General features: G+C 43.8%; 1 protein-coding gene across 2 annotated transcripts in view; it reads right to left on the bottom strand.

Moving 5' to 3' along the window:
• Positions 1-372: 372 nt before the first annotated feature.
• Positions 373-24211, bottom strand: part of ppp1r15b (protein phosphatase 1, regulatory subunit 15B) — a 35801-nt gene continuing 11962 nt past the window's right edge. Inside the window, exon 2 of one of the 2 annotated variants that reach the window (XM_086011100.1) lies at positions 373-2678. In XM_086011100.1, the coding sequence (XP_085867226.1) occupies positions 2661-2678 (18 nt within the window). In that variant the 3' untranslated portion in view covers positions 373-2660. Of the gene's footprint in view, positions 2679-17497; positions 17941-24211 lie in introns of those variants that run through there. The other variant, XM_086011099.1, reaches the window with a different exon arrangement.

Raw genomic sequence — 24211 nt, 5'->3', positions numbered from 1 at the left:
CCCGCATCAGAGCACCCCCACACCTCCCACCCCAGCCCCAACCCGCCTTCCCCATAAAAATCCAGGCCGTTAACTTTGTTTCTCTCTCCACAGATGCTGCCTGACCTGCTGAGTATTTCCTGTTTTTATTTCAGATTCCCAGCTTCCGTAGAATTTTTGCTTTTGTGACAGACACTATCACCACTTTTAACTATGTTTATGTTCCAGGAGTGTGTTGATGCCTCAGGTACCTTATGACTGACAACCTCACACCTAGGATTTGCAGAAATGTTGACATACAGGTCTGGTTAAATATCGGTGTTGCTCTGCTTGGCTGGACTTGCTCTCCAACCTAGGAATTGGCGCAGATAGTCAATAAAAAACAAATCAAAATGAGCCTTCTGAACAAGTTTAATGTTCAATTTAGTAAACATTCCATTCGAAGGTGACACTCTAAGCTATGTTCTACTATCTTCTTCACAGAAAAATAAATCACATTGAAATACCAAATAGGCTTATAAATAATAACAGAATATCAAGTTGATCATTAAAATATATTTATTCATACAATTTTTAATGTGAATGCAATAAGGCTTCAACAAGGAAGATGCTGGCTAGTCTACTCAGCACGATATAACTGCAAGTTGTTGGTAGAGAGGATAGTAACGGGATGCAATGGGTTGAATGGCCCGTTCTTGTCGCGTGCTTTGTTATGTTGTCATAAATGTAAAGTCCAGTATAACAGAACGCCTCGCACTATGGGACCCCTATATACTGGAGAAGCTGGGGTTGATCTCCTTGGAGCAGTGAAGGCTAAGAGGAGATTTGATAGAGGTTTTCACAATCATGAAGGGTTTCGATAGAGTAAATAAATAGAAACTGTTTCCAATGGCTGAAGGGTTGATAACCAGAGGGCACAGATTTAAGGTGATTGGCAAAAGAACCAGAGGCGACATGAGGGAAAACTTTTTTACGCAACATAGAAACATAGAAGATAGGAGCAGGAGTAGGCCATTCGGCCCCTCGAGCCTGCTCCGCCATTCAATGAGATCATGGCTGATCATTCAAACTCAGTACCCTGTCCCTGCCTTCTCCCCATATCCCTTGATCCCTTTAGCCTTAAGAAATATATCCAACTCCTTCTGAATATATTTAATGAATTGGCCTCAACTGCCTTTTGTGGTAGAGAATTCCACAGGTTCACCACTCTCTGGGTGAAGAAATTCCTCCTCATCTCAGTCCTAAATGACTTACCCCTTATCTTTAGACTGTGACCCCAGTTCTGGACTTCCCCGCCATCGGAAACATCCTTCCTGCATCTAGTCTGTCTAGTCCTGTTAGAATTTTATAAGTTTCAATGAGATCCCCTCTCATTCTTCTAAACTCCAGCGAATATAAGCCCAATCGACCCAATCTCTCCTCATTCGTCATTCCTGCCATCCCAGGTATCAGTCTGGCGAATCTTCACTGCACTCTCTCCATGGCAAGAACATCCTTCCTCAGATAAGGCGACCAAAACTGCACACAATACTCAAGGTGTGGTCTCACCAAGGCCCTGTACAACTGCAGCAAGACATCCTTGCTCCTGTACTCGAATCCTCTCGCTAGGAAGGCCAACATACCATTTGCCTTCTTAACCACCTGCTGCACCTGCATGCTTACCTTCAGCGACTGGTGCACAAGGACACCCAGGTCTCGTTGCACTTCCCCTTCTCCCAATCTATTGCCGTTCAGATAATAATCTGCCTTCCTGTTTTTGCCACCAGTGGTTTTGCAGCGAGTGGTTAGGATTTGGAACGCGCTGCCTGATAGGGCGGTGGATACAGATTCAATAGTAGCCTTCAAAGGGGAATTGGATAAATACTTGAAGGAAAAAAGATTGCAGGGATATGGGGAAAGAGCAGGGGAGTGGGACTGACTGGATTGCTCTTCGAAAGAGCCGGCGCAGACTCGATGGGCCGAATAGCCTCCGCTGAGCTGTGCTATTCTATGATTCTATGAGTGAAAGCTTTAAAATAATAGTTATTAATCATCAGTTAAAAAAAATCAGAAATTGAATTTCTGATCATTTATTTGGCATGCCAAAAGGACACAGATACTCGAGTTACTTTGACGCTCACGAGTACTTGGTCATGTCTACCCCTCTGATAGATGATTCCAGTTTAACAGATTGGGGAGGACCAGGGCACGAGTTTAAACTAAGTTAAGAGTAAGGAATAGGCTAGATGTTGGGCGGTTCTTCCTTTTCCCAGAGAGTAGGGAGCCTCTGGGATGCGTTGCCAGCCGGTGTGGTGGGTGCTGACTCTCTGTATCGCCTACAAGAGGGAGCTGGACCGGTTCTTGACCGGGGCAGAGATTGCATCATATCGAAGGTAAGTGTCGTTACAGACAACACGTGGTCCGTGTGATCTCCTGGATTGGTTTTGATCGCTCGGAGCAGGTCGGAGAGAAATGCTTTCAGTCTGCTTACTTCACGAGAAGTGGTGAATGAGCTGCAATCGGTCACTGAAGCCATTCAGTGCAGGAGTAATCGATGAAGTGGGCACTTTCATTTCGGCTCGCATGCAGCACAGAGCACAGCCTTCACCAAAACAGACATGACCTCCGGATAACCTCGCGGCTGGGATTGTTCAGATCTGTTGACACCACAGCCTTTAGAGTCTGTTCAGAGTAATTTCACATCAGTGCCCATTCTGTGCCTGAAATCCACAAGGAATAGAGAAATGTTAGCACATTTGCAATAGTAATGCACAGTAACATGATTTAACAGAATAAAACCACTCAAAGCACCTCTGGAGAATCCCAGATGCTGTTGGACAGAATACTTCCTGTCAATTTCAGCTGGTCATTTGGGTGTTTTTTTTAAGCATCTGTGAGGCATTCTCCCTACGGGAGAAACGTCCATCCCACGGGAGACATCAGTCTCCACCTTCTGCTCTCACGGGTCAGCAGGGAGCTAAAGAGAAAGTGAGCGAGAGGATCAATATTAAAAGAAAACCCTCGGAACAAATGTCATTTCAGATGTTTTACCATGCTATTTGATCATATTCCCCTCTCCCCCCCCCCCCCAGCAGCCCTGAGATGAGAGGATTGTCCTATGAGGAGAGATTGTGTAGATTGAGCCCGTACCCTCTGGAGTTTAGATGAGAGGTGACCTCATTGAAACCTATAAGATTCTGAAGGGGGATTGACAGGGTAGATGCTGAGAAGTTGTTTCCCCTGGCTGGAGAGTCTAGAACTAGAGGGCATAGTCTCAGGATAAGGGGTCGGCCATTTAAGACCGAGATGAGGAGGAATTTCTTCACTCAGAGGATTGTGAATCTTTGGAATTCTCTATCCCAGAGGGTGGTGGATGCTCAGTCGTTGAGTATATTTAAGACTGAGATCGATAGATTTTTGGACTCTAGGGGAATCAAGGGATATGGGGATCGGGTGGGAAAGTGGAGTTGAGGTCGAAGATCAGCCATGATCTTATTGAATGGCGGAGCAGGCTCAAGGGGCTGTATGGCCGACTCCTGCCCCTATTTCTTATGTCCTTAAGCACCACTATTGCAGCCTCACTATTTTTAGTACTGCAAGGTGCTTCAGTGACAGGGAGGGAGTTCAGTTGGATGTGGGAAGAAACACTACCCAAAATGATGAGCAAAAGTACTCCGCTACAGGGGACCCAACCTTTCCAGTCTGCAAGTATTGTGTGACCACATGTCATACGATCAGACATCACGTCATCTGACCTGCAGGAACACATCCAAAGTTGGCAACCCCCCCCGCCCCCAGCCCCACCTCTCCAACTCAAGCTGGGGTAAAGTACCACAAGATGCCAAGACCCCTCACTTCAGTGGCCACGTTTCACATGTGAGCAAGTGTCAAGAGGCCTCGTGGAAGAGGCCATCACAGCCCAGCCTGATCCTGATCTCACCCAACATCCACATGGGCACTTTCCCATCAGGAAACACTGCATTGCCAATCAAGAAGTGGGAACCCTGGCTGCTTGTCTTCAGGGTGGTTATGGTAGTGTAAAGGTTATGTTACAGTAATCCAGGTACGCCTGGACTAACAATCCGGTAGAACGGGAGCTCAAATCCCACCATGGCAGTTTGAGAATTTGAATAATATTTAAATAAAAAAATAGTTGGTATCAGTGGGGGAGAAAAAGTGACCACAAACTGTCAGGTTGTTGTAAAAACCCAACTGGTTCACTAATATTCTTTAGGGAAGTAAACCTGCTGTCCTTACCCAGTCTGGCTTATGTGTGACACCAGTCCCACAGCAATGTGGTTGACTCTTAGCTGCCCACTGGAGTGGCCTAGCAAGCCACTCAGTTGTAACAAATTGCTATAAAGAATAACAAGAATTACGCCACCTGGTACCTACAAGAAGGTCCAGCAGTACTTTCTCTGGGATGGCCAGTGATACCCATGTCCCGAGTATAAAAACTGGGGTGTTGTGGGCAAATGTAACACACCTACTGCCAATTCCTAGGACCTTTGGGTCTGTCCAACACCTTTTATCAGTCAGATGGTCACTGACTTAAGCTAAAACATTGCATATACAATATCTGATTTGTCACTTACCACGTAGTGAGCCAAGGACAGTGTTTCAGTATAAGGCAACAAAGGAATTGCTGGACAATAAAAGACCCACGGTCCATCTAGTGCACCTTCTACCACGCTGGTAGTCGCACGAGACAATGATAATGGAGCTGTTGGCCAATCACAGCAATCAATCTCTATCAATTAGTCTACAACACAGCCAGACATGACACGAGGAAAACCCTGAGTGGTGGGGAGCTTTGGGAACCACAACAACAACAACTTGCATTTATAAAGCACCTTTAACGTAGTGAAAAGTCCCAAGGCGCTTCACAGGAGCAATTATCAAACAAAATTTGACACCAAGCCACATAAGGAGATATATGGGCAGGTGACCAAAAGCTTGGGTAAAGGGATAGATTTTAAGGAGCGTCTTTTAAAGGGAGAGACAGGTAGAGAGGTGGAGAGGTTTAGGGAGGGAATTCCATGAATTAGGGCCTAGACAACAGAAGGCACGGACGCCAATGGCGGAGCGATGAAAATCGGGGATGCGCAAAGTCCACAGGTCCAAAGTCATCTGTTCCCCCGCTACACGTCATGTCTCGAATTGCTCATATCCCAAAATGTTATTTTCTTAAAGAAATCCATGTGATTTTCATTTGAATGAATCAATACTAACTGCTCCCACAGTCTCACTAGGGAGCCCGTTCCACAGATTGACCGCTCGCTCACTGAAATATTGTTTCCGCGGATTAGTTTTGAATTTACCCTCCTTCGAGTGCAGGCCGTGACCCCTGGTTTTACTGTTCTGGACAAGGTGAAATAGCTTGTCATGGTCGACATTATCCAGTCCCTTTGGAATCCTGAAAACAGCAACCATTGTAAGGCACTGTAAATCATAGAATCATAGAAATGTACGGCACAGAAAGAGGCCATTCGGCCCATTGTGTCTGTGCTGACCGACAAAGAGCTATCCAGCCTAATCCCACTTTCCAGCTCTTGGTCCGTAGCCCTGTAGGTTACGGCACTTCGAGTGCTTTTTAAATGCGATGAGGGTCTCTGCTTCTACCGCACTAAACTCTGAACTGGTAGACATGATGAATTGAGCTAAACACAGATGTTTATCTTATAAAGACTCACTATCTATTGATCACTGGATAATAAAAGAAACAAAGAAAAACTTGCATTTATACAGCATCTTTCAGTCTCAGGATCCCAAAGTGCTTTACAGCCAATGAAGTACTTTTGAAGTGTAGTCACTGTTGTAATGTAGGATACGTGGCAGCCAATGTGCGCACAGCAAGCTCCCACAATGTGATAATTACCAGATCATCAGTTTTGGTGATGTTGGTTGAGGAATAAATATTGGCCAGGACACCGGGCAGAACTCCCCTTCGCTTCTGCGAAATAGTCTCCTGGGGTCTTTTACATCCACCTGAGGGCAGACGGGGTCTCGGTTTAATGTTTCATTGGTAAAAAAGCATTCATAGATAGAGGCATAGCGTACAAAAGCAAGGAAGTTATGATGAACCTTTATAAAACACTGGTTCGGCCTCAACTGGAGTATTGTGTTCAATTTCGGGCACCGCACTTTAGGAAGGATGTGAAGGCCTTAGAGAGGGTGCAGAAAAGATTTACGAGAATGTTTACAGGGATGAGGGACTTCAGTTACGTGGATAGACTGGAGAAGCCGGGGTTGTTCTTAGAGCAGAGAAGGTTGAGAGGAGATTTGATAGAGGTGTTCAAAATCCTGAGGGGTCTAGACAGAGTAGAGAGAAACTGTTCCCATTGGTGGAAGGGTCGAGAACCAGAGGACACAGATTCAAGGTGATTGGCAAAAGAACCAAAGGCGATATGAGGGAAAACTTCTTTACGCAGCGAGTGGTTAGGATCTGGAAGGCACTGCCTGAAAGGGTGGTGGAAAAGATGACATGAATCAGTCATTCATGAAAGAAAGACTTATGAAATAATACTGAGCGGCCTACAGGTGGCGCTGTCCAGGGAGAGTATAAATACTCGGGCACGAGCCTAGCTTGCGCAGGACATTCTTAACAGGAACTAGTGAAGGACAACTAGACCTCCATCTTGTAAAACAGTTGATTAAAGCTTGGTTTAATGCTTAAACCAAGTGCCCAGTAGTTTTCTTACATCAGCAGACTCAATCGTGGCTTTGAAAAGGGAATTGGATAAGGAGCTGAAGGAAAAAAAAATTGCCAGGCTACAGGGGAGTGGGACTAGCTGAAGTGCTCTTGCAGAGGGCCGGCACAGGCTCGACGGGCCGAATGGCCTCCTTCTGTGCTGTAACCAATCTATGATTCTATCCGAAAGACGGCTTCTCCGACAATGCAGCGCTCCCTCAGTGCTGCACTGAGCGTCAGCCTAGATTTTGTGCTCAAGTCTCTAGAGTGGCACTTGAACCCACGCTCTTCTTACTCAGACGAGTCCTACTCACTGGGGCACGGCTGACACCTAATATAGTAAGCTTTTATGAAACAGACCTAAAAGAGACATTGCTGGAAATAAATCCTGAGAACAGCGCCACACAAAGCGATAACCTGGATTTCCCTTTCATTTGTTAATTAGCCCACTGTTTATTTCTGAAGAATTATATCTGAAAGATTGGCATGTTTCCTTCCCACAGATGCTGTTGAGTATTTTCAGTGTTTTTTTGTTTTGGATTTCCAGCATCTGCAGCGTTTATTTTTTGGTTTATTTCCAGCAAGTTTAAAAAAAAATGTTTCTATTTTATTTCAGATTTCCAACAACTTGTGTTTCTTTCTTTAAAGTTATGAAATGGAGTGGGGGGGGGGGGGGGGGGGACGGTAAAGGGATACAGAGAAGAAAACTAAAGACTGAAAACAAAACACCGCAGAGATTTGTGCTGCAGCCAACAAGGGTTTTTTACAATGGCAGCCAATGTGGCAGGCACTTAGCCACGTCTTCAGCTGTTACTGTTCCCGACTGTTCCAGGAACTTGGCCTGCTTTCAAACAGCAACATTGCTGCAACCCTCTGTTGTAGAATCATAGAATCTTACAACACAGGAGGCCATTCGGCCCACTGTGCCTGTGCCGGCCATTAGTCCCATTCCCCACCCATCCCGCTCTTTCTCCATCGCCCTGCAAATCTTTCCTTTTCAAGTATCTATCCAATTCCCTTTTGAGAGTTAATATCGAATCTACTTCCACCATCCTTCCAGGCAGCGTATAACTCGCTGCGTAACAATATTTCTCATCTCCCCTCTGGGTCTTTTGCCAATCACCTTAAGTCTGTGTCCTCTGGTTACCGACCCTCCTGCCAGTGGAAACCATTGCTCTTTATTTACTCCATCAAAACCCTTCATGATCTTGAACACCTCTATTAAATCTCCCCTTAACCTTCTCTGCTTTAAGGAGAACAATCCCAGTTTCTCTGGTCTCTCCACAAAACTGAAGTCCCTCATCCCTGGTATCATTCTAGTAAATCTCCGCTGCACCCACTCCAAGGCCTGGACTACGCTACACCTTTTCAAACATACATTTTCTCCTTGCTTGTAGACGTCCTTATGCTACACTATTTTTCTGGCAGGTGAGTCTTTTTCAAGCCTCCGTCAACAACAGGGTGCCCTGGGGGTGACTTATTTACTGATTCCCCTTCCTCCGTTATACATCTGACCTGGGCAGGAGACCAAGGTGGAAGGAAGCGAGTTGCAGAGCAGGGGAGGCAATAAAAACATGAAGATTACAGGACGCGGGTAATTTTCTGACTGTGCCAACATGCAGGGAGCCTCGCCAACCGAGAGCGCTCACCACGAATTCTGCCACACAATTATCCAATCATTGGAACAGTCTGAAAACCGTATGGAGCACATGCTAGAATTTGCACAGGCACTTGAGAGGCCAGGCTGCACATTGAAAGTGCCTCTCTCCTTCAAGTCAGAGGTTGTGGATTTAAGGCCCAGTGTACAATACGCACTCATTATCAAGGCTGACACTCCAGAGCAGTACAGGAGATACTGGCCCAGAAATTCGGGTCCCAACGCGTGAGTACGCACGGAGTACTCAAGCGTGGACCCGATGGAAGTGCCGGTTTCTTGCATGCACGGGAAACCGGCACTTCCGATCCTCTGAATGAAGGGGTTCAGAGGTCGAACGCGTGTGCGCGGGAGTCTGCGCGTGCGCGTTGAACTTCCTTTTTTTTTATATACAGGTTTTTCCGTGCGGGTAAGTCTCTACATTTTAGAAATGTAAAAACCAGGCGTAAGGACTTCATTTTAAAAGGTAAGTGGTCAATTAATTAAAATTAAAACATTTTTTCCACAGGTTTATTATTTTTAAATACTTTAAAGTAAGGTAAGTGTATTTTAGTGTAATTTTTTTTTTTATAAAATTATTTTTTTCAAAAATTTAAATTGTTTAAAATAGTTATTTAATGTTATTTATAGTTTATTTAAAAAGTGCGATTTAAAAAAAAATTTGGGGGGGGACCGGAGTATTCATAAGTTTGACAGGCCTAACTGTCAATCTTATGAATGGGCTTTTCCCTCCTCCGATTGGTTGCCCAGTGCTCACGTGATCCCAGCGGACGCATCGCACTAACTGCGCCGCTGGATCACGTAAGCACAGCGCGCCGGGAGCTGGACCGGGCCACAGAGAGGAAATCCACGCAGGCCCAGGCCTCAACTGCCGGCGCGCTAGGTAAGTGTAGGTCGGGGGCTTGCACCCGCGGGAAACCCCCGACACGAATTTCTGGGCCATTATCTCGTGGACGGAACTAGAAAACCAAGATCCCATCTACCTGTTCAGGTGGATGCAAAAGATCCCATGGCATTATTTAAAGAGGAGCAGCGAGGTGTTCTGGCCAATATTCCTCCCTCTTGAAGTACTTTTTTTGAAGTGTAGTCACTGTTGTAATGTAGGAAACGCGGCAGCCAATTTGCACACAGCAAGCTCCCACGAACAGCAATGTGATAATGACCAGATAATCTGTTTTAGTGATCTTGATTGAGGGATAAATATTGGCCCAGGACACCGGGGAGAACTCCCCTGCTCTTCGAAATAGTGCCAATCGGATCTTTTATGTCCACCTGAACGAGTGGACAGGGCCTCGGTTTCAACACCCTCTGAAAGACGGCACCTCTGACAGTGCAGATTTCAGCTCCCCACGCCTCATTTCCACATTCAGGATCAGACTCCCGGCCAAACCCGGCAGGAATCACTGCCTGGCCAGCGAGTGGAAATCCGGGCGGCAGGACTGCACTTCAAAAAGGACTTAATTGGCTGTAAAGCACTTTGGGGCGTCCGGTGGTCATGAAAGGCGCTATAGAAAGGCAAGTCTTTCTTTTCTTTTGTTTCGCTCTCTCTCCACAGATGCCGCCTGACCTGTGGACTATTTCCAGCATTTTCGGTTTATATTGAATCTTTGACTTGCCCGATCCCAGCGTGATTAATGCCATCATGAGTAAACGATTGCTTCATCCCCACCCCACCCCCAGTTGTCACCCTTCACCTTAGTGAGCACAAAAATTCACACCAAGGATACAAGATGAGTCACATGCCACATTTCAGATCACAAAGCTAAACTGATAATTCACGAATGACAAAGCCCTCATTATGTTTATATCAGATTAGACAGCTAAGACAATAAAACTGAGATGCAATGTTTAATTTTAAAATGGCAATTTGACTGATGCTTTGTTGTAAATATGTCAACCATACAAGTGACCTCTCCATGAAATATTACTCCTTGCTGTGTCATATAAATGCTGTTTTTTTTTTAAAGGGAGGTCTGGTACAAATATATAAAACGATACTAAAATACACAATTTATTTGCACAAACTGTATGAACCCAAGAGTTTCTCACAGGGGTAGGAAGGGGTTAATAATACAGCAATGGGATTTTGACCTCAGCTGCTGCAATAGACAATAGGCTTGTGTGTGCATTGTACGATCAGACTGATGGAGAACAAGAGGGTTTGGTGATTCAGAACACTCTTCCTGTCTGCCATGTTACTGAGCCTTTGTGCAGCACCGAGGCTTCAGAATAGAGCCTGCATGACTATTCTTTCTGTGGGACCAGTTCCCAAGCAGGCTGCAACATTGATCAACCCTGTGAGAAGTGTACGAGATTGGAAGCTTCCTTCATGTCTGATGACACACATGCATGTGTCAGCTGTGGCTCAGTGGGTAGCAATCTCGCCGAGTCAGAAGGTTGTGGGTTCAAGTCCCACTCCAGAAACGAGAGCATAAAATCTAGGCCGACATTCCCAGTGCAGTACTGAGGGAGTGCTGCACGGTCGGAGGTGCCGTCTTTCGAATGAGAAGTTAAACCCAGGCCCTGTCTGCTCTTTCAGGTGGACGTAAAAGAGCCCATGGCACTACTTTGAAGAGCAGGGGAGCTCCCCCCAGTGTCCTGGCTACTAACAACCAACATCACTAAAATAATAGATTATCTGGTCATCATCACGTTGCTGTTTGTGGGACCTTGCTATGTGCAATTTTGGTTGCTGTGTTTTCTGCATTACCAGTGACTACATTTTAAAAAAAATACTTCATTGGCTGTAAAGTGCTTTGCGACCTGCCGAGGTTGTGAAACGCGCTATAGGAATGCAAATCTTTCTTTCACAGATAGCAGTGAAATTTCTGTGGCCTGTTGAAGGAACTCCAATCATCTGACTCACTGAAAGCCAAATGAGTCACACATTACTTGGCTTTACCAAACTATCACAGCGAATTCTCTGAAATAGGACCACTCCACCCAACTTTGTAGTCTTCACCTAAATTATGGTTCTCTGTTCTCACCAGATATTGCCTATATGCTGCTGTGTTGGCAGCAATTTCAACCCAAAACCCAAACTTCCAGCATCAGCCATATATTGCTTCAACTATCCAATGGTGTCCCTCCCTGTAAAACTGGGGGACAGTCCTCCCTATGGATGCTGGGGGACAGTTGGAACTTTCAAGACAGATCGATAGGTTTTTCTTGGGTAAGGATATCAAATGATATGGCGCTAGGGTGGGTAAATAGAGTGGAGGTACAGATCAGCCACGATCTAATTAAATGGTGCAGGCCTACTCCTGTTCCTATGTTCCCCTCATAGCAAATTGGTTCTTTTTTCTGCTCTTCAAGCAACATGCTCTCATTCCAAATAGACTTCCTTTCATTCCTCCTTCAGATACTTGTCCTTGGATTACATGTTCTCCATTCCCGATAGCTTCCCCGACTCTTCCATACCCTCTCCTTGGTTCAGTGAAGCACGTCAAGGAAGTACTATTCCAATGTGAAGGCATACGCTAACCAATAGCGCACAGGGTAAAATGTCCACCACTTACACTCAGTTGTTTGACTAGAGAAAAAACTCCTTCAGTCTCAAGAGTACAGTTCAATCTCAACCAGATTGTAGCAGACCAGAGTTCAATGGCTCAACAAAAGTATGTCTGAGAGAATATGTGCCATTGTATGTCTAGTTACATGACCATTAAATATGAAACATGCTGAGTGGGTTGTATTACAGGGCACAAAGCATGGGATGTATATGTTCAAGAATAGGATAGACTTGATTGTGAAGTGTGAGATATGCAAGATAGGTTAAGGGACGAATCAAGTGCCCTAACCCAGTAAGTTTTACAGAGGACACAATGGTCCAACATAGGATATCTTGCGTTATAGAAGACATAGTTTTGCTAGAGATCTGCATTGGTCGTTAGCATAAACATCTGTTCCCAACACAATCGTGTTGCCTCTTGGGATACGATTTAAAAAATATAGAAACAAATAACCTGGCCCTTCCTGGTACAACACAATAGTGAGCTTATTGCAGTCAAGGTACGAACCACTACATGGAAAATAAGTCTGGGTGGAGGTGTGTGATAGCAGATACCAACTGCAATCTGCTTACATAAACATTCTGGCACAGAAATAGTCCCAAGTTACATACATCGCCACAGGGGAGGAAGTACTTTTAGTTAAATTGCCCTTCCCCCAATATTAAAAAAGTTTCCCTGAGAAGAGGTATTCCAGTCATGTTGGGTAACCTATTAAGACTTGCATTTATATAGCACCTTTCACAACCTCAGGCCGTCCTAAAGCACTTTACAGCCAATGAAGCACATTTTGAAGTGTAGTCACTGTTGTAATGTAGGAAACACAGCCAATTTGCACACAGCAAGCTCTCACAAACAGTGATGTGATAATTACCAGATCATCTGTGGTTTAGTGATGAGGGATAAACATTGTCCAGGGGACCGGGTAGAACGCCCCTGCTCTTCTTTGAAATAGTGCGGTGGGATCTTTTATGTCTGGGAGCCCCGACAGGGCCTCGGTTTTACGTCTCATCCGAAAGACGGCACCTCCGACAGTGCAGCACTCCCTCAGTACTGCACTGGAGTGTTGGCCTAGATTTTTGTGCTCAAGTCTCTGGAGTGGGACTTGAACTCGCTTCAAGTGGGAATACGCTGGATGGCATCAAAAGGGACCATCGCTAGCAGGCTGTCGTAGCCCCATGCAGGAACCGGACAGTCCTAGTGCTCTACAGTAAAGTGGAAATTCTACACTTGTTGAAACTTGTGTGTAGATTCATCTCTTTGGAGTGAAATAATGAAACAAACTCAGGGATCTGCAACAATACAGCTCACCAGCTGCATAAAGTGAAACAATGACTTGACATGCTTCAGACTGATATTTTATTTGTAATCTCAGAGCAGTACTGGGTTATTCAGTGCTTAATGCACATCGATATGTCTCAAAATTTGCACCATTTAGTGCTTTACCATATTAGTTTCATGGGGGATTATAAATTACTAACTTTTTTACAGCCCCATTTATCCAATTTGATGTAAATTAATAGAATCAATTTTAATTTTCTTCACACTGTTTACAAGTCTGCATCAAAATTATACAAAAAAGATATAATTGGTTGCTCGATAAATAAAATCTATAAATGGAGGGCAAATGGTGCAAAGTTAATTCCATATGTTGCAAAACAGGCTCCAAAAAGGCCACATACTCAATATTTACACACAATGCAAGGTGGAGGTTCGAGGTTTCAGCTGAGAAAGTGAACACGCGATAGAAAAACAGACTGAAAATGGATTTGCAACACTGCACTTTTTGAAACCTAGAACTTCCAGTCATTTTGACTTCTAAATCGCCAATTCTGTCCTCAAATTTGCTATAGGCATTTACTTGCCCTCTCATTCATCAGTAAGGAGGGGCGAGGTGTACATAGATTTCACGTCAATGACACACCGGCCAAGCAAGGCTCGCTGTGTTGGCTTTTGTTAACCCTCCAGCCCGAGTGTCGCCACAGTATCTGCTCCCGCAGGCGAGAAACAGCTTCTCCCAGAAAGGCTCTCGTCAATCAGCCAGCAGAAGCGCCCTGCTGCAGGGTTGGGCAGTGTTGGCAAGTCTTTCTGTATCTTTGAGACAGAACACTCCACCACCAAGCTGTGCTCCTTTTAAATGAGTAGTTTAAGTACCAAAGATCAACTTGCAAGTGCCACTGAGATTGCCAGGTGCAACTAGATTCAGATTTACAATTCTTAAAGCGGTGCTGGCGCCGCAGAGTATCAGACAGAGAATCTAATGCTCTCGTTTGTACAGATCTGCCCTTGTGGCATTTTAATGAGCCAACAGAAGGCGGATGAGCTTTTAAAAACTCCAACTAAGATCATTAATTGCTGAATAAAAGTGCATCACTAAAGAAACATTTAAAACAATGTTCAGCATGGGAGCAAGAAATTGTTGAACAGTGGTTGTTATGCAGCCCTATTTGAGGAATGAGTCAGGCAGCCCTGGAGCACAATGCCACAAACCCAGAGGACAAAGTGTAGAGAGATTTGGACCAACACCTCCTTTATGGAATAAAAAAATGGCATCAAGGTCCGTGCAGGCAGCATTCGCTTTTGAAGCCAAGCATCATTTGTGGGATTTATTTCCAAGCGGGGATTCTCATGTCAGTTTGATCACAGAGCGACTTCAACAGGATTCACTAAAGTCCAAAGCCTTGAAATCCTCTAATCCTCCAATCCAGAATAATTTTATACCCTCCCAATCCCAACCAAATTGAAACAGAAATCACTAATCCCATGCCGATTGTTGATTCACTCCAATTTCGAAGTGGCACAATTTCGAGCGAGTGAGCAAATATCTACGTAGTGTTTCATTAAAAAACACAATAAATCACAATGAGCTCCTCTCAGAGAAACAACCAGGTAACTTAATTTGCCCAAAACACACATTTAAAAATAAAACTATGAAATACAACAGAAAGTGACCCAATACATCTTGGTTCAAAGATTTGGAAAGGATTAAAACAGACGAATTCTAGATGTGACCATCAACCACTTAAAAAAAAAAGCACTTGTTGCACATCTAAAACCAATTAGCTGCAACAAAAAGAATTTACATTTCAAGAAAGCTAAAAGCTACTAACTATATCTTGAAACAATGCTCGGATTCTGTAATAATCTGTGTGCAGAATGGTGATCACATGCAATATTACTTTGCAGTTACTAACAAATTTGCAATGCATTACAGGTGGATTATTCGCTTGCCCGAGAATGGAGGGGAACTTTCCAATGCGCTTTTGTGAAATGGGTGACAGTTCTTTTTCTGTGCGTCCCTTGGGCTGAACCCTACACGTGACTAGTCCACATGATGTGGCTGACTAGCAAGTTTAAAAATCTGACTATGCAAAGCTGAATGCTACGTGTTGTAATAAACTAAAACTACATCTAGCAGCCAGGCTTAAAAGGAAACTACTTGGATTCCATGGCATTTTCCAATATAATCGTCGCAATCAGATTGGGAACAGGAACCGCAGAAAGTCATTCTTCCTCTTTTCTTATTCTCCGACTGCAGTCAATTTTGAACTAAATTTAAAATTATGACTGGTCCCCGTCTCTTGCTCCAAACTATTTCTGTTAAAAACAGCTGTTGAGCAGCTTCTGAGGGCCCTCAGTCCACAGACTGTATACCTCAGCTCATTGCTGGGCCGGCTTTCCAGGATTCCCTTTGTATTGCTATATATCGGGTACCATTGAAACATCAAATTTCTTTTTATAATTGGCAAAAGAACCAGGGGAGATTTTTTTTTTTTTTTTTTTAATTTTTTTATAAACTCAGCGAGTTACGATGATCTGGAATGCACTGGCTGGTGGAAGCAGATTCGATAGTAGCTTTCAAAAGGAAAAATATTGCAGGGCTATGGGGGAAAACAGCACGGGAGTGGGACTAATTGGATAGCTCTTTCGCACAGGCACGCTGGGCCAATCGTTCTCCTTCTGCGCTGTGCCGATAGGAAACAGTGAGAAATTTCTCCTGGACTCCCTACAGGAACCAAAAGATGCAAATAATCCAACTGCAGTGCATTGGAAAGCTGTTGAACGGGGGGGGGGACAGACTCCTGTGCTGAAGAAAATCTCACCAGGAAACCTGGCGTTAACGAATGGATGACAGAATTGGTTCTAACAAGCTGTGTACATATTCGCTTCAGCAGCTGAGCTAGATTAACAGTTCCCTTTTCTCCCAACATTGCAAGAGCTAGCAAAATTACTGATCGACGAGCTAAACAATGCCCAGCGTCCTTAGAAAACATTAAAAAGAGGGGAGCAGGGCCTTAGTGCAAGCAATTTCCTTCATATAGACACAGTTGAGATCTGAAACTAGGCTTTTTCACCGAATCAAACTAGTCAACAAAACGTTCAAGGAACTCTGGTCATACTGTAGTCGGGCTGAAAGATGGGATACATTGTAAAATCAAATCATCTCAACATAGGGACAAAAAAAGAGCGTGGATACAGGGAGTGGAACCTCAGCAGGAAATTTGAAAGTCTACAAACAAGGCTTAAAGGAACTCTGTCGGACAACCCCTTTATGGAATCCACAAAATAAAATAAAAAAAATTTCAAATACGGTTTAAAAGATTTTCAGCCCTTTTTGTCGGCTGGCCTATTAAAAAAAAAGCTGCTGTATTTGTGCCATTTCAAAGACTGAGCTGTTATAACACGCACTGGCCCGCGGCTTAGATTCCAGCACCTTCTGTGGCCCATCGCTCGGATTATACCAGTGAAGGCCAGTCCTCAAAGATTCACAATTCAGTGACCCCCCCCCCCCCCCCCCCGCACATCAAGGTTAAACTTCAGCTCAAAAATAAGCTTTCTTTGGAAAAAAAAAAAAATTGGTAGGATTACTTTTAAGACTTTATCTGGCAGTATTCCTTGAACACCTGCGATTTTTCAGATTGAGGATGGAGGCTCAGACGGATTATATGATCTGAGCTTCAAAAGGGTAAATTACCAAAGGCAATTTTCAAATAAGTTATTGCTCCCCCCACCCCTCAATTTCTTTGCCTTTACAAAATGCCTTAGCCCCGATGCAGAAGAGTATCATATTGAACCAGCGTTAATTCCTCCATTTGCCACACGGAGTTGCATTTCCCTTTATGTCCAAAGCTGATTTCACATAGGAGTTACTCCAGAGAGATGATTTTTACACCATCAATCTGGGCTGGGCACCAACCCAGGTCCCAGAGCTGGAAGGTCAGCAAGCTAACCACTGCATCATCCAAGTGCCATACTACAGAAGGACAGATCGGTTTCAGCTCAGTAAACCAAATACAGGAAACTGTGTTATCCGGAGGCTAACTGTCCGGAACGCTCGAGCCACCGGCAAAAATCAGGAGCCGTTTTCCTTAGGTTTTTTTTCTTCTCGTTGCTTTTTTCCTCAACAGTCAAGCTCTGCTGAAGCTGTTGCTAAGCTATAGAGACGCTTGGACTGTTTAGAAGCTGGGTTTGTTGACAGATACGGAGCTCAGAAGCTTCCGTATCTTTCAACATTAGCGCTGGAGTGTCCGGCAGTTTTGAGGCAACTGCAACAGCTCGGTCCCGTCAGTGCCGGATAGCACAAAGTTTCCTGTACATCTCTAGGTGGGTCACACAGTGATCATGGCAACTTATAGAAACTATTTTAGACAGAAACCATCCTTTGCACACCAAGGAAATTAAGCATTAAAAAATTAAACCAAACTTTTAGTATCATCAGACCAGGTCACACTTGCACAATGAAATCTAGGACTGCACTAGTGACGGCAGGTTTTAGCAAAATTTGGATTCCTTGGAGGACGTTGCCCTAATCTGCTAGTTAATAGGGTGACGTTGCACAAGTCCAACAACATTTTATGGGTTAATTTGCAAATAGGCTATGATTAACAAAAAGGGACGTGTCTGCATTTTCAATAACTGTCCGCTCTGGGAGATCACTAGCTGCCCAGCCTCATTCTTTCCAGCACAGTCCATCGGTGTTCAACGGTGAAACAATAGCCAATATCTTCCTCAGTCTCTCGGATTCGCTTCTGGAACCGGCAGCGATCCCGGGCATACTCCTCCCAAGGACCTTTACGGATTTCTTCGCTGCTCACATAATACTCAGTGACGTGTTCATCAAAGGCAACCTAAATGCAAGGAGAAAGGAAAAAAAAAGTGGCTTTAGCAGTTATAAAACATTTAATACTAAAATAGCAACATCAGCAGAGACATTGAAAGACCATTTCCAGTGTAACACTCTTCCGTAGTACATCAACTCACATTAAGCGGCGTACGATGCAGTATTTGTCCAGAGAGATCAGTCCAACATTAAGCAAACAATTCAGACAACTGAATCTAGATCAGAAAATCACCCCTCTTTACAGAGCGGCTGAAGTCATTACTGAAGGAGGCAGCCAAGATGGGTGTCACTCTCTACCAACGTAAAGCATAATCCAGGATTTAAATGGGCTTTAATTCAACAGCTTGCATTTGTATTCAGAAACTCGAGATTAAAATAAATGACGCTTGGAAACTTAGTTCTATAAGAATTATAAATGCAACAATCGGCTTGCATGAATCATTTGAATGATCCCTAGTTTATATCCTGAAAAAAAATAGCATTGAGATTTTGCAACCCTGCTACAACAAAAAGATGGAGCCTAATTGGAGTCTCTGACTGGTGGGGCGGCCAATATTCATCTTACTTAAAATACACTACTTATGGAACACCAGCACTTTGCTGCCAGCAATTAAATTCTTACTCATCCTCAAACAACATCCCATTTGAAATCAATTTCCCTCCCTTTACACTGAAGTCATTTCAAACAAAGGCTCGGATGTTGGGTGTTGGTGTTTGTCTGTTCAAGTCCCACTCCAGAGACTTGAGCACAAAAATGTAGGCCGACACTCCAGTGTAGTGTTGAGGGAGCGCTGCACTGTTGGAGGTGCCATCATTCGGATGAGATGTTAAACCGAGGCCCCGTCCGCCCCTCTCAGGTGGGCGTAAAAGATCTAATGGCACTATTTCGAAGAGGAGATGGGGAACTATCCCCGGTGTCCTGGCCAATTTTTATCCCTCAATCAACATCAGTAAAACAGGTGATCTGGTCATTATCACGTTGCTGTTTATGGGCTCTTGCTGTGCGCAAATTGGCTGCCATATTACAAGTGACTACACTTCAAAAAGTACTTCATTAGCTGTAAAGCTCTTTGAGACGACCAGTGGTCATGAAAGGCGCTATAGAAATTAAAGTTTTTCTTTCTTTTGCAATATACAGAGGGAACACAAATGTGGTTTGTGCCGTAACCAAAGAAATGAAGTCTGGTCGCCAGTTGCACTTTTATCTCGTCAGTAGCACTGATGGCAGAAACCAGACTCTCCCACCATCGACAGCATTTCCAAATATAAAGGGGTGGCAACCTCTGGCACTCCAGTGGCAGAGACCCACATTTTTATGGGTCGTGTGATGGATGATTAGGCCTTCTGCTCTGGCCTACCAAATACACAAACCAAGCCAGCGCCAATGTCAGGCAGCTCACTGAGTGCGTTCCGACAGTCTGCGAAATTGCACGAGGGCGTTGGGTCTCGGTTCTGCGAGTCTGCCTTCATTCAACAGGCCTACGGAAACCTACAACACTGGCAACAAACGAAATAAAACTAATGGCATGGAAATCAGCAGCTCCACAACAAATACCAAAACGAGGCAGGGTGATTGAATCTGATGGGCTAGACAAAAATATACAAGCAGGCCGATCAATGGCAGATGAAATTTTATGTAGAAAAGTGCAAAGAACAGCACGAGGAAAAATGGGCTACATGAGTACTCCATGAATGGTGACCAAACAAGAACGAGAAAGTGGAAAGAGATTAACGGGCTTTAGTAGACTCCATGAAAATAGCTAAATTTGCAAATGACACCAAGCTAATGAAGGCGGTAGGCTCCAAAGTTAAATAGAATAAGCTACAGGAGGGTTTGAATATACTCGGGAATTGGGCAGGCAGGTGGCAGATGAAATTCAATGGAGAGAGAAATGCAAAATGCTTCACGTGGGGACAGAAAGGTCCAGGAAGGGACCATTACTTTAATGGAATAAAAATAATGTGCATGGAAAATGAAAGTGCTCTGGGGGGTCCCGACTGACAATAAATTGAAGCGGTCGTAACGATGCTTGGTGGCAGCGAGCAAAGCAAAATCAGATGTATTAGGTGGTCAATATTGAGCCGAAATAGTGAGGTAATTCTACCACTTTATAAATCACTGGTGCGGCTGCACTTGGAATACTGTGTACAGTTCTTCTTGCTGCAGCACAGAAAGGACATTGCAGCTATTGAAAGGATAGAGAGAGCAACCAGAACGATTGAGGGGTTGCAGGGATTGTGGAGACCATGACATGCCGATTCACCTTGTCCGGAACAGTAGAACCAGAGGGCACGGTCTGCACTTCAAGGATGGTAAATTCAAAACTCATCTACAGGAGTATTATTTCAGTGAGCGAGTGGTCAATCCATGGAACAGGCTCCCTTGGGAGATGATGAAAGCAGCTATTGACTCATTCAAATGCAAATTAGTTAAGATTTCTTACAGAAAATAACTTTTTAGAAGACAGTATATCTGTAATTTGAGACAGGACGTGTGGGGAGTGTAGTGTGTTTGGGAGGAACAGGTGACTTTGGACCTATGGTTCCCAAAGCTCTCCACCACTGGGGGGTTTCCTCACATCATGTCTGGGTTTGCTGTAGACTCATTGATGGGGACTGGTTGCTAGAATCAGTCAACAACTCCATTATCATTGTATCGTGCGGCTACCAGGATGGTAAGACGACGAACTAGATGGACCTTGGTCTTTTTTTCCCCCCTCTAGCAATTCCCATGTAACACATCTAATCACTGGAGCAACAAAGGAAACGAAACTTCTCGCCCCCGCCCAGTTTGCGGGTAACACTGGCAAGGCCGCGTTTATTGTCCAGCTCTAGTTGCTCAGAGCTGGTGATAATGGGGCCTTTATCTTTGAACTACTACAATCCACATGCTGGTGTTCCCACAATGGTGGCGTGTAGGGAATTTCAGGATTTTGACCTAGTGACAAAGGAACGGCACTATACTCAACTATATAGCCAAAAGAGTAGATTGGAAAAGTCATGTTTAAATTGTATATTGGTCTGTATATTAAGTAATGTGTCCATTTCTGGGGACTAATAAAGAGTAGATAACCTTGGGCTTTTCAGCTTTGAAAGGAAACAGCCGAGAGGTCACTTTATAGGGGTATATAATATAGTATAAATAGTATAGAAAAGATCAGAACATTACTTCAAACCAAGCTGTGACACTAGGACATGCAGACAGATCCAAACTGATAAACAACACGTTAAGACTGATGTCTGGAAGTTCAACACAGCAGTCACTACGTGGCATGGACTCTCGGGTAAGGTAATGGGGACAAAAACTGGAGTAATCGAAGCAGTTGAAGGCCACAATGGGAAGAATGCAAATTCTTTAATGGGTGAGCTGAGATGGTCGACTGGCCTTCCTCATCCAGATTTATCTCGTTACTCAGACCCCATCAAAAAAAGCCATGCCAACCTTCCCATTAGACACACATACACACATGACACAGTACCGGGGGACTGATAATAAAAAGATAAGCTTTGTTGCAAGATACTGGCTTATTTTCCTTCTGTTCCATTTCAGAAATTAATATTTAAGCATTTATTACATTTCATACACAAGGACCTTACAGCAAGGTGCAAAACTACACAAGCCCACAGGGTAAGCGAAAGGATGTTGCACTAGAGAAGCAAGCTAATAGACTAAAGAGCAAATATGTTCGCTTTGCGGAGTTTAAAATTGCACATCAGGATCACACCGTACAAGGGATGCAATGTTTCTCATGATCATAAAAGCCCTCACTGTCCTACACCACAGCCTCATCCCATCACACTCCAATCCCTTGCAACAGCGCTTCCATGAAAGGGAAAGAGGATCGGGGACTGAAGCTTTGCTATGCACCCCTCATAACTTGGATACTACCCTAAAGGGGAGGATTGATACAACATCCCAATGCTATTTTATTCTTTGACTTCCTTTGCAAAAAATTTAATTGATACATACAAGTTAGATTACAGAGGGCATAAAGATAATTGCCAGTGGATGACGACAAGATGGTCTCAATTCTTTATCCCCTCAGTGGGTGAACCTACTGTATCATACAGAAAGTTTCCACAATCAGTCCCTGGTCTGTGCTGAGATAGTTGATGTCATTTAGATGTAGCAGTGAGGACACAATTAGTGATTGCGTTCTTGGACGTAGGGAGAGAGAAAAACTGGCTCTCAATTACTATTCAATACGCCTTCCCCTAAATGCGTATGCGAAAGTTAGGGGAAGGCTGTATTGAGCTGCACTGACATTCACTGTACAGTTCTCGAAAGAGCACTTGGACACGCTATTCGTGGGCCATCGCCGTCTGTGGAACCATGTACTAGTACAAGCCACCAACTTCTAGACGAAGTATTAAGGGAAAGAAAAACCTGAGTAATTTGAAGCATTTTGCTTGTTAACTACCAATAAAAGTTAGAGGAAACAGAACAAGTTCTGACGAAAGGTCATCGACCGGAAACATTAACTCTGTTTCTCTCTCAACAGATGCTGCTAGACTGGCTGAGTATTTCCAGCATTTTCTGTTTTTAGAACAAGAGCAGATAAAGCTGGATGAGCTGCTCCTCACAGGAATGCCCTAAATTAGTCACTGCATAGTGATCAAATCATTACTGCAAATTCTATACCAACACATAACAGCCTCCCATTAAGTTAACACACTATCTGCAGAAACAATGACATGTCCATTACTGTGGTCACTGCAATCAACACTGAAAACAGTTACCAATAGAAGTAGGTTTAATAATGATTGCAGCTTTAAAAAGATAGCTGTTAAGTAAATAGAATGTTACTTTTTGTTTTGTAACCACTGTAGTTATAACTAGCTGGCCATAAATACTTGCTCCATTAGAGTCACTATTAAAAGGATCGGACACCAAGAGCATGTACTTCCCCAATTAAATACTTGGATTATACACACACATTGGAACAAAGAATTTCACAGTGAATTATGTTTGGAGTGCAGATACTGCTGCCTGTACTTCATTCAAGATTTTTTTTTAACTCATGATTTCTGTGTTCCCAGAAGTCACTATGCAGTTCAGTACCAGCCATACAATTGGTGGGGTCTTATCAATATAGCTTTCCTAATGCCTAGTGGATTATGGCACTGCCCAGCATAGTACTAAACCTGAGCAGGCCAGAAGGACCCAAGCTTCATACACAGTTTGTTTTAAGATAGCGGATCTCAGTCGGATAACAACTGGGATGACACCACTGGCCTCGCTGGTCATGAACCAGGAAGAAAAGGTCTGCAATGGTGTATTGGATAACAGAACCTGGCTTGGCTGCTAGGCTCCCACAAATAGCCTGCTAACACTCTCAGGTTATAAGCACCAGAAATCTGTCAATGTCTGTGAATCCATACCTCAAGCAAGTCAATGCCTTCAAGAGGGGAAGAGATTAGAAAGCAAAAATTGAATCCACAAGATAGAGTGGAATGACAATAACATTAACCGGTGACGTTTATACTATCAGATTAATGCTGGAATATAGTGTGTGTGTAAAAAAGTAGTTCCCTTTACAGTAAAGGGCGGAACTTCCAATAACTAAGAATTGCAACAACCCGTTACCAAATCGCAAAATCTGCAGATTGAGAATTTAAAGAATGAGAATGAGTAGTTAGGGCCCATGAATTACACAAAAGTCTGTGGTGTTAAGAGTACTGGAGGGATGAGTTATATGGCTTTGCCACTAAATGAAGCAGGTACGTATAAAGGATCTGCGTATACATATATACCAATGGAAGCCAGATCAAGTTGATGAATGTCAACTATTGGAGTCTCATTTGGTCAGACATGTCTTTTGAATTCCCCTTTCATTAACAAAATTAAAGGGAAAATACTGGAAATGCACAGCACCGGAAAGAGAAATGTTCTGGATGTGAGCACGGAGCAGTGCTGGTTCTGATGAAGGGTCATAACTTTCGGTTTCAAATCCTGCCTGACCAGAAATGTATTTCCAACTGTTTCAGGTTTTGATTTTATCTAGTCAACTCCTTTAATCTTTTCACATGATGTAATTATCCCAGCAAATTTCATGTGTCAATTACATTACTGAGACTCCAGTCACCAATATATACAGTTACCCTTTGAATAAACCTCCAGACGGAAACTAGCAAGGACAATCAAGTTAACTTATACAAAACTGTTTTGCCGTGCATGAACTGCAAAAAAGTGAACGAGGAGGATTTTTAAAAAGAGGATTGTTAGTAGATGGCATGGCCCGTCAGAAACAGTGCTGGAAACAGAATCAGTAACAGCT

This window comes from Somniosus microcephalus, chromosome 18, assembly GCF_052327205.1.
Source record: "Somniosus microcephalus isolate GS21.2 chromosome 18, FLI_Smic_1.0, whole genome shotgun sequence".
Classification (NCBI taxonomy): Eukaryota; Metazoa; Chordata; class Chondrichthyes; order Squaliformes; family Somniosidae; genus Somniosus; species Somniosus microcephalus.
This window is presented reverse-complemented; position numbering and strand designations above follow the sequence as displayed.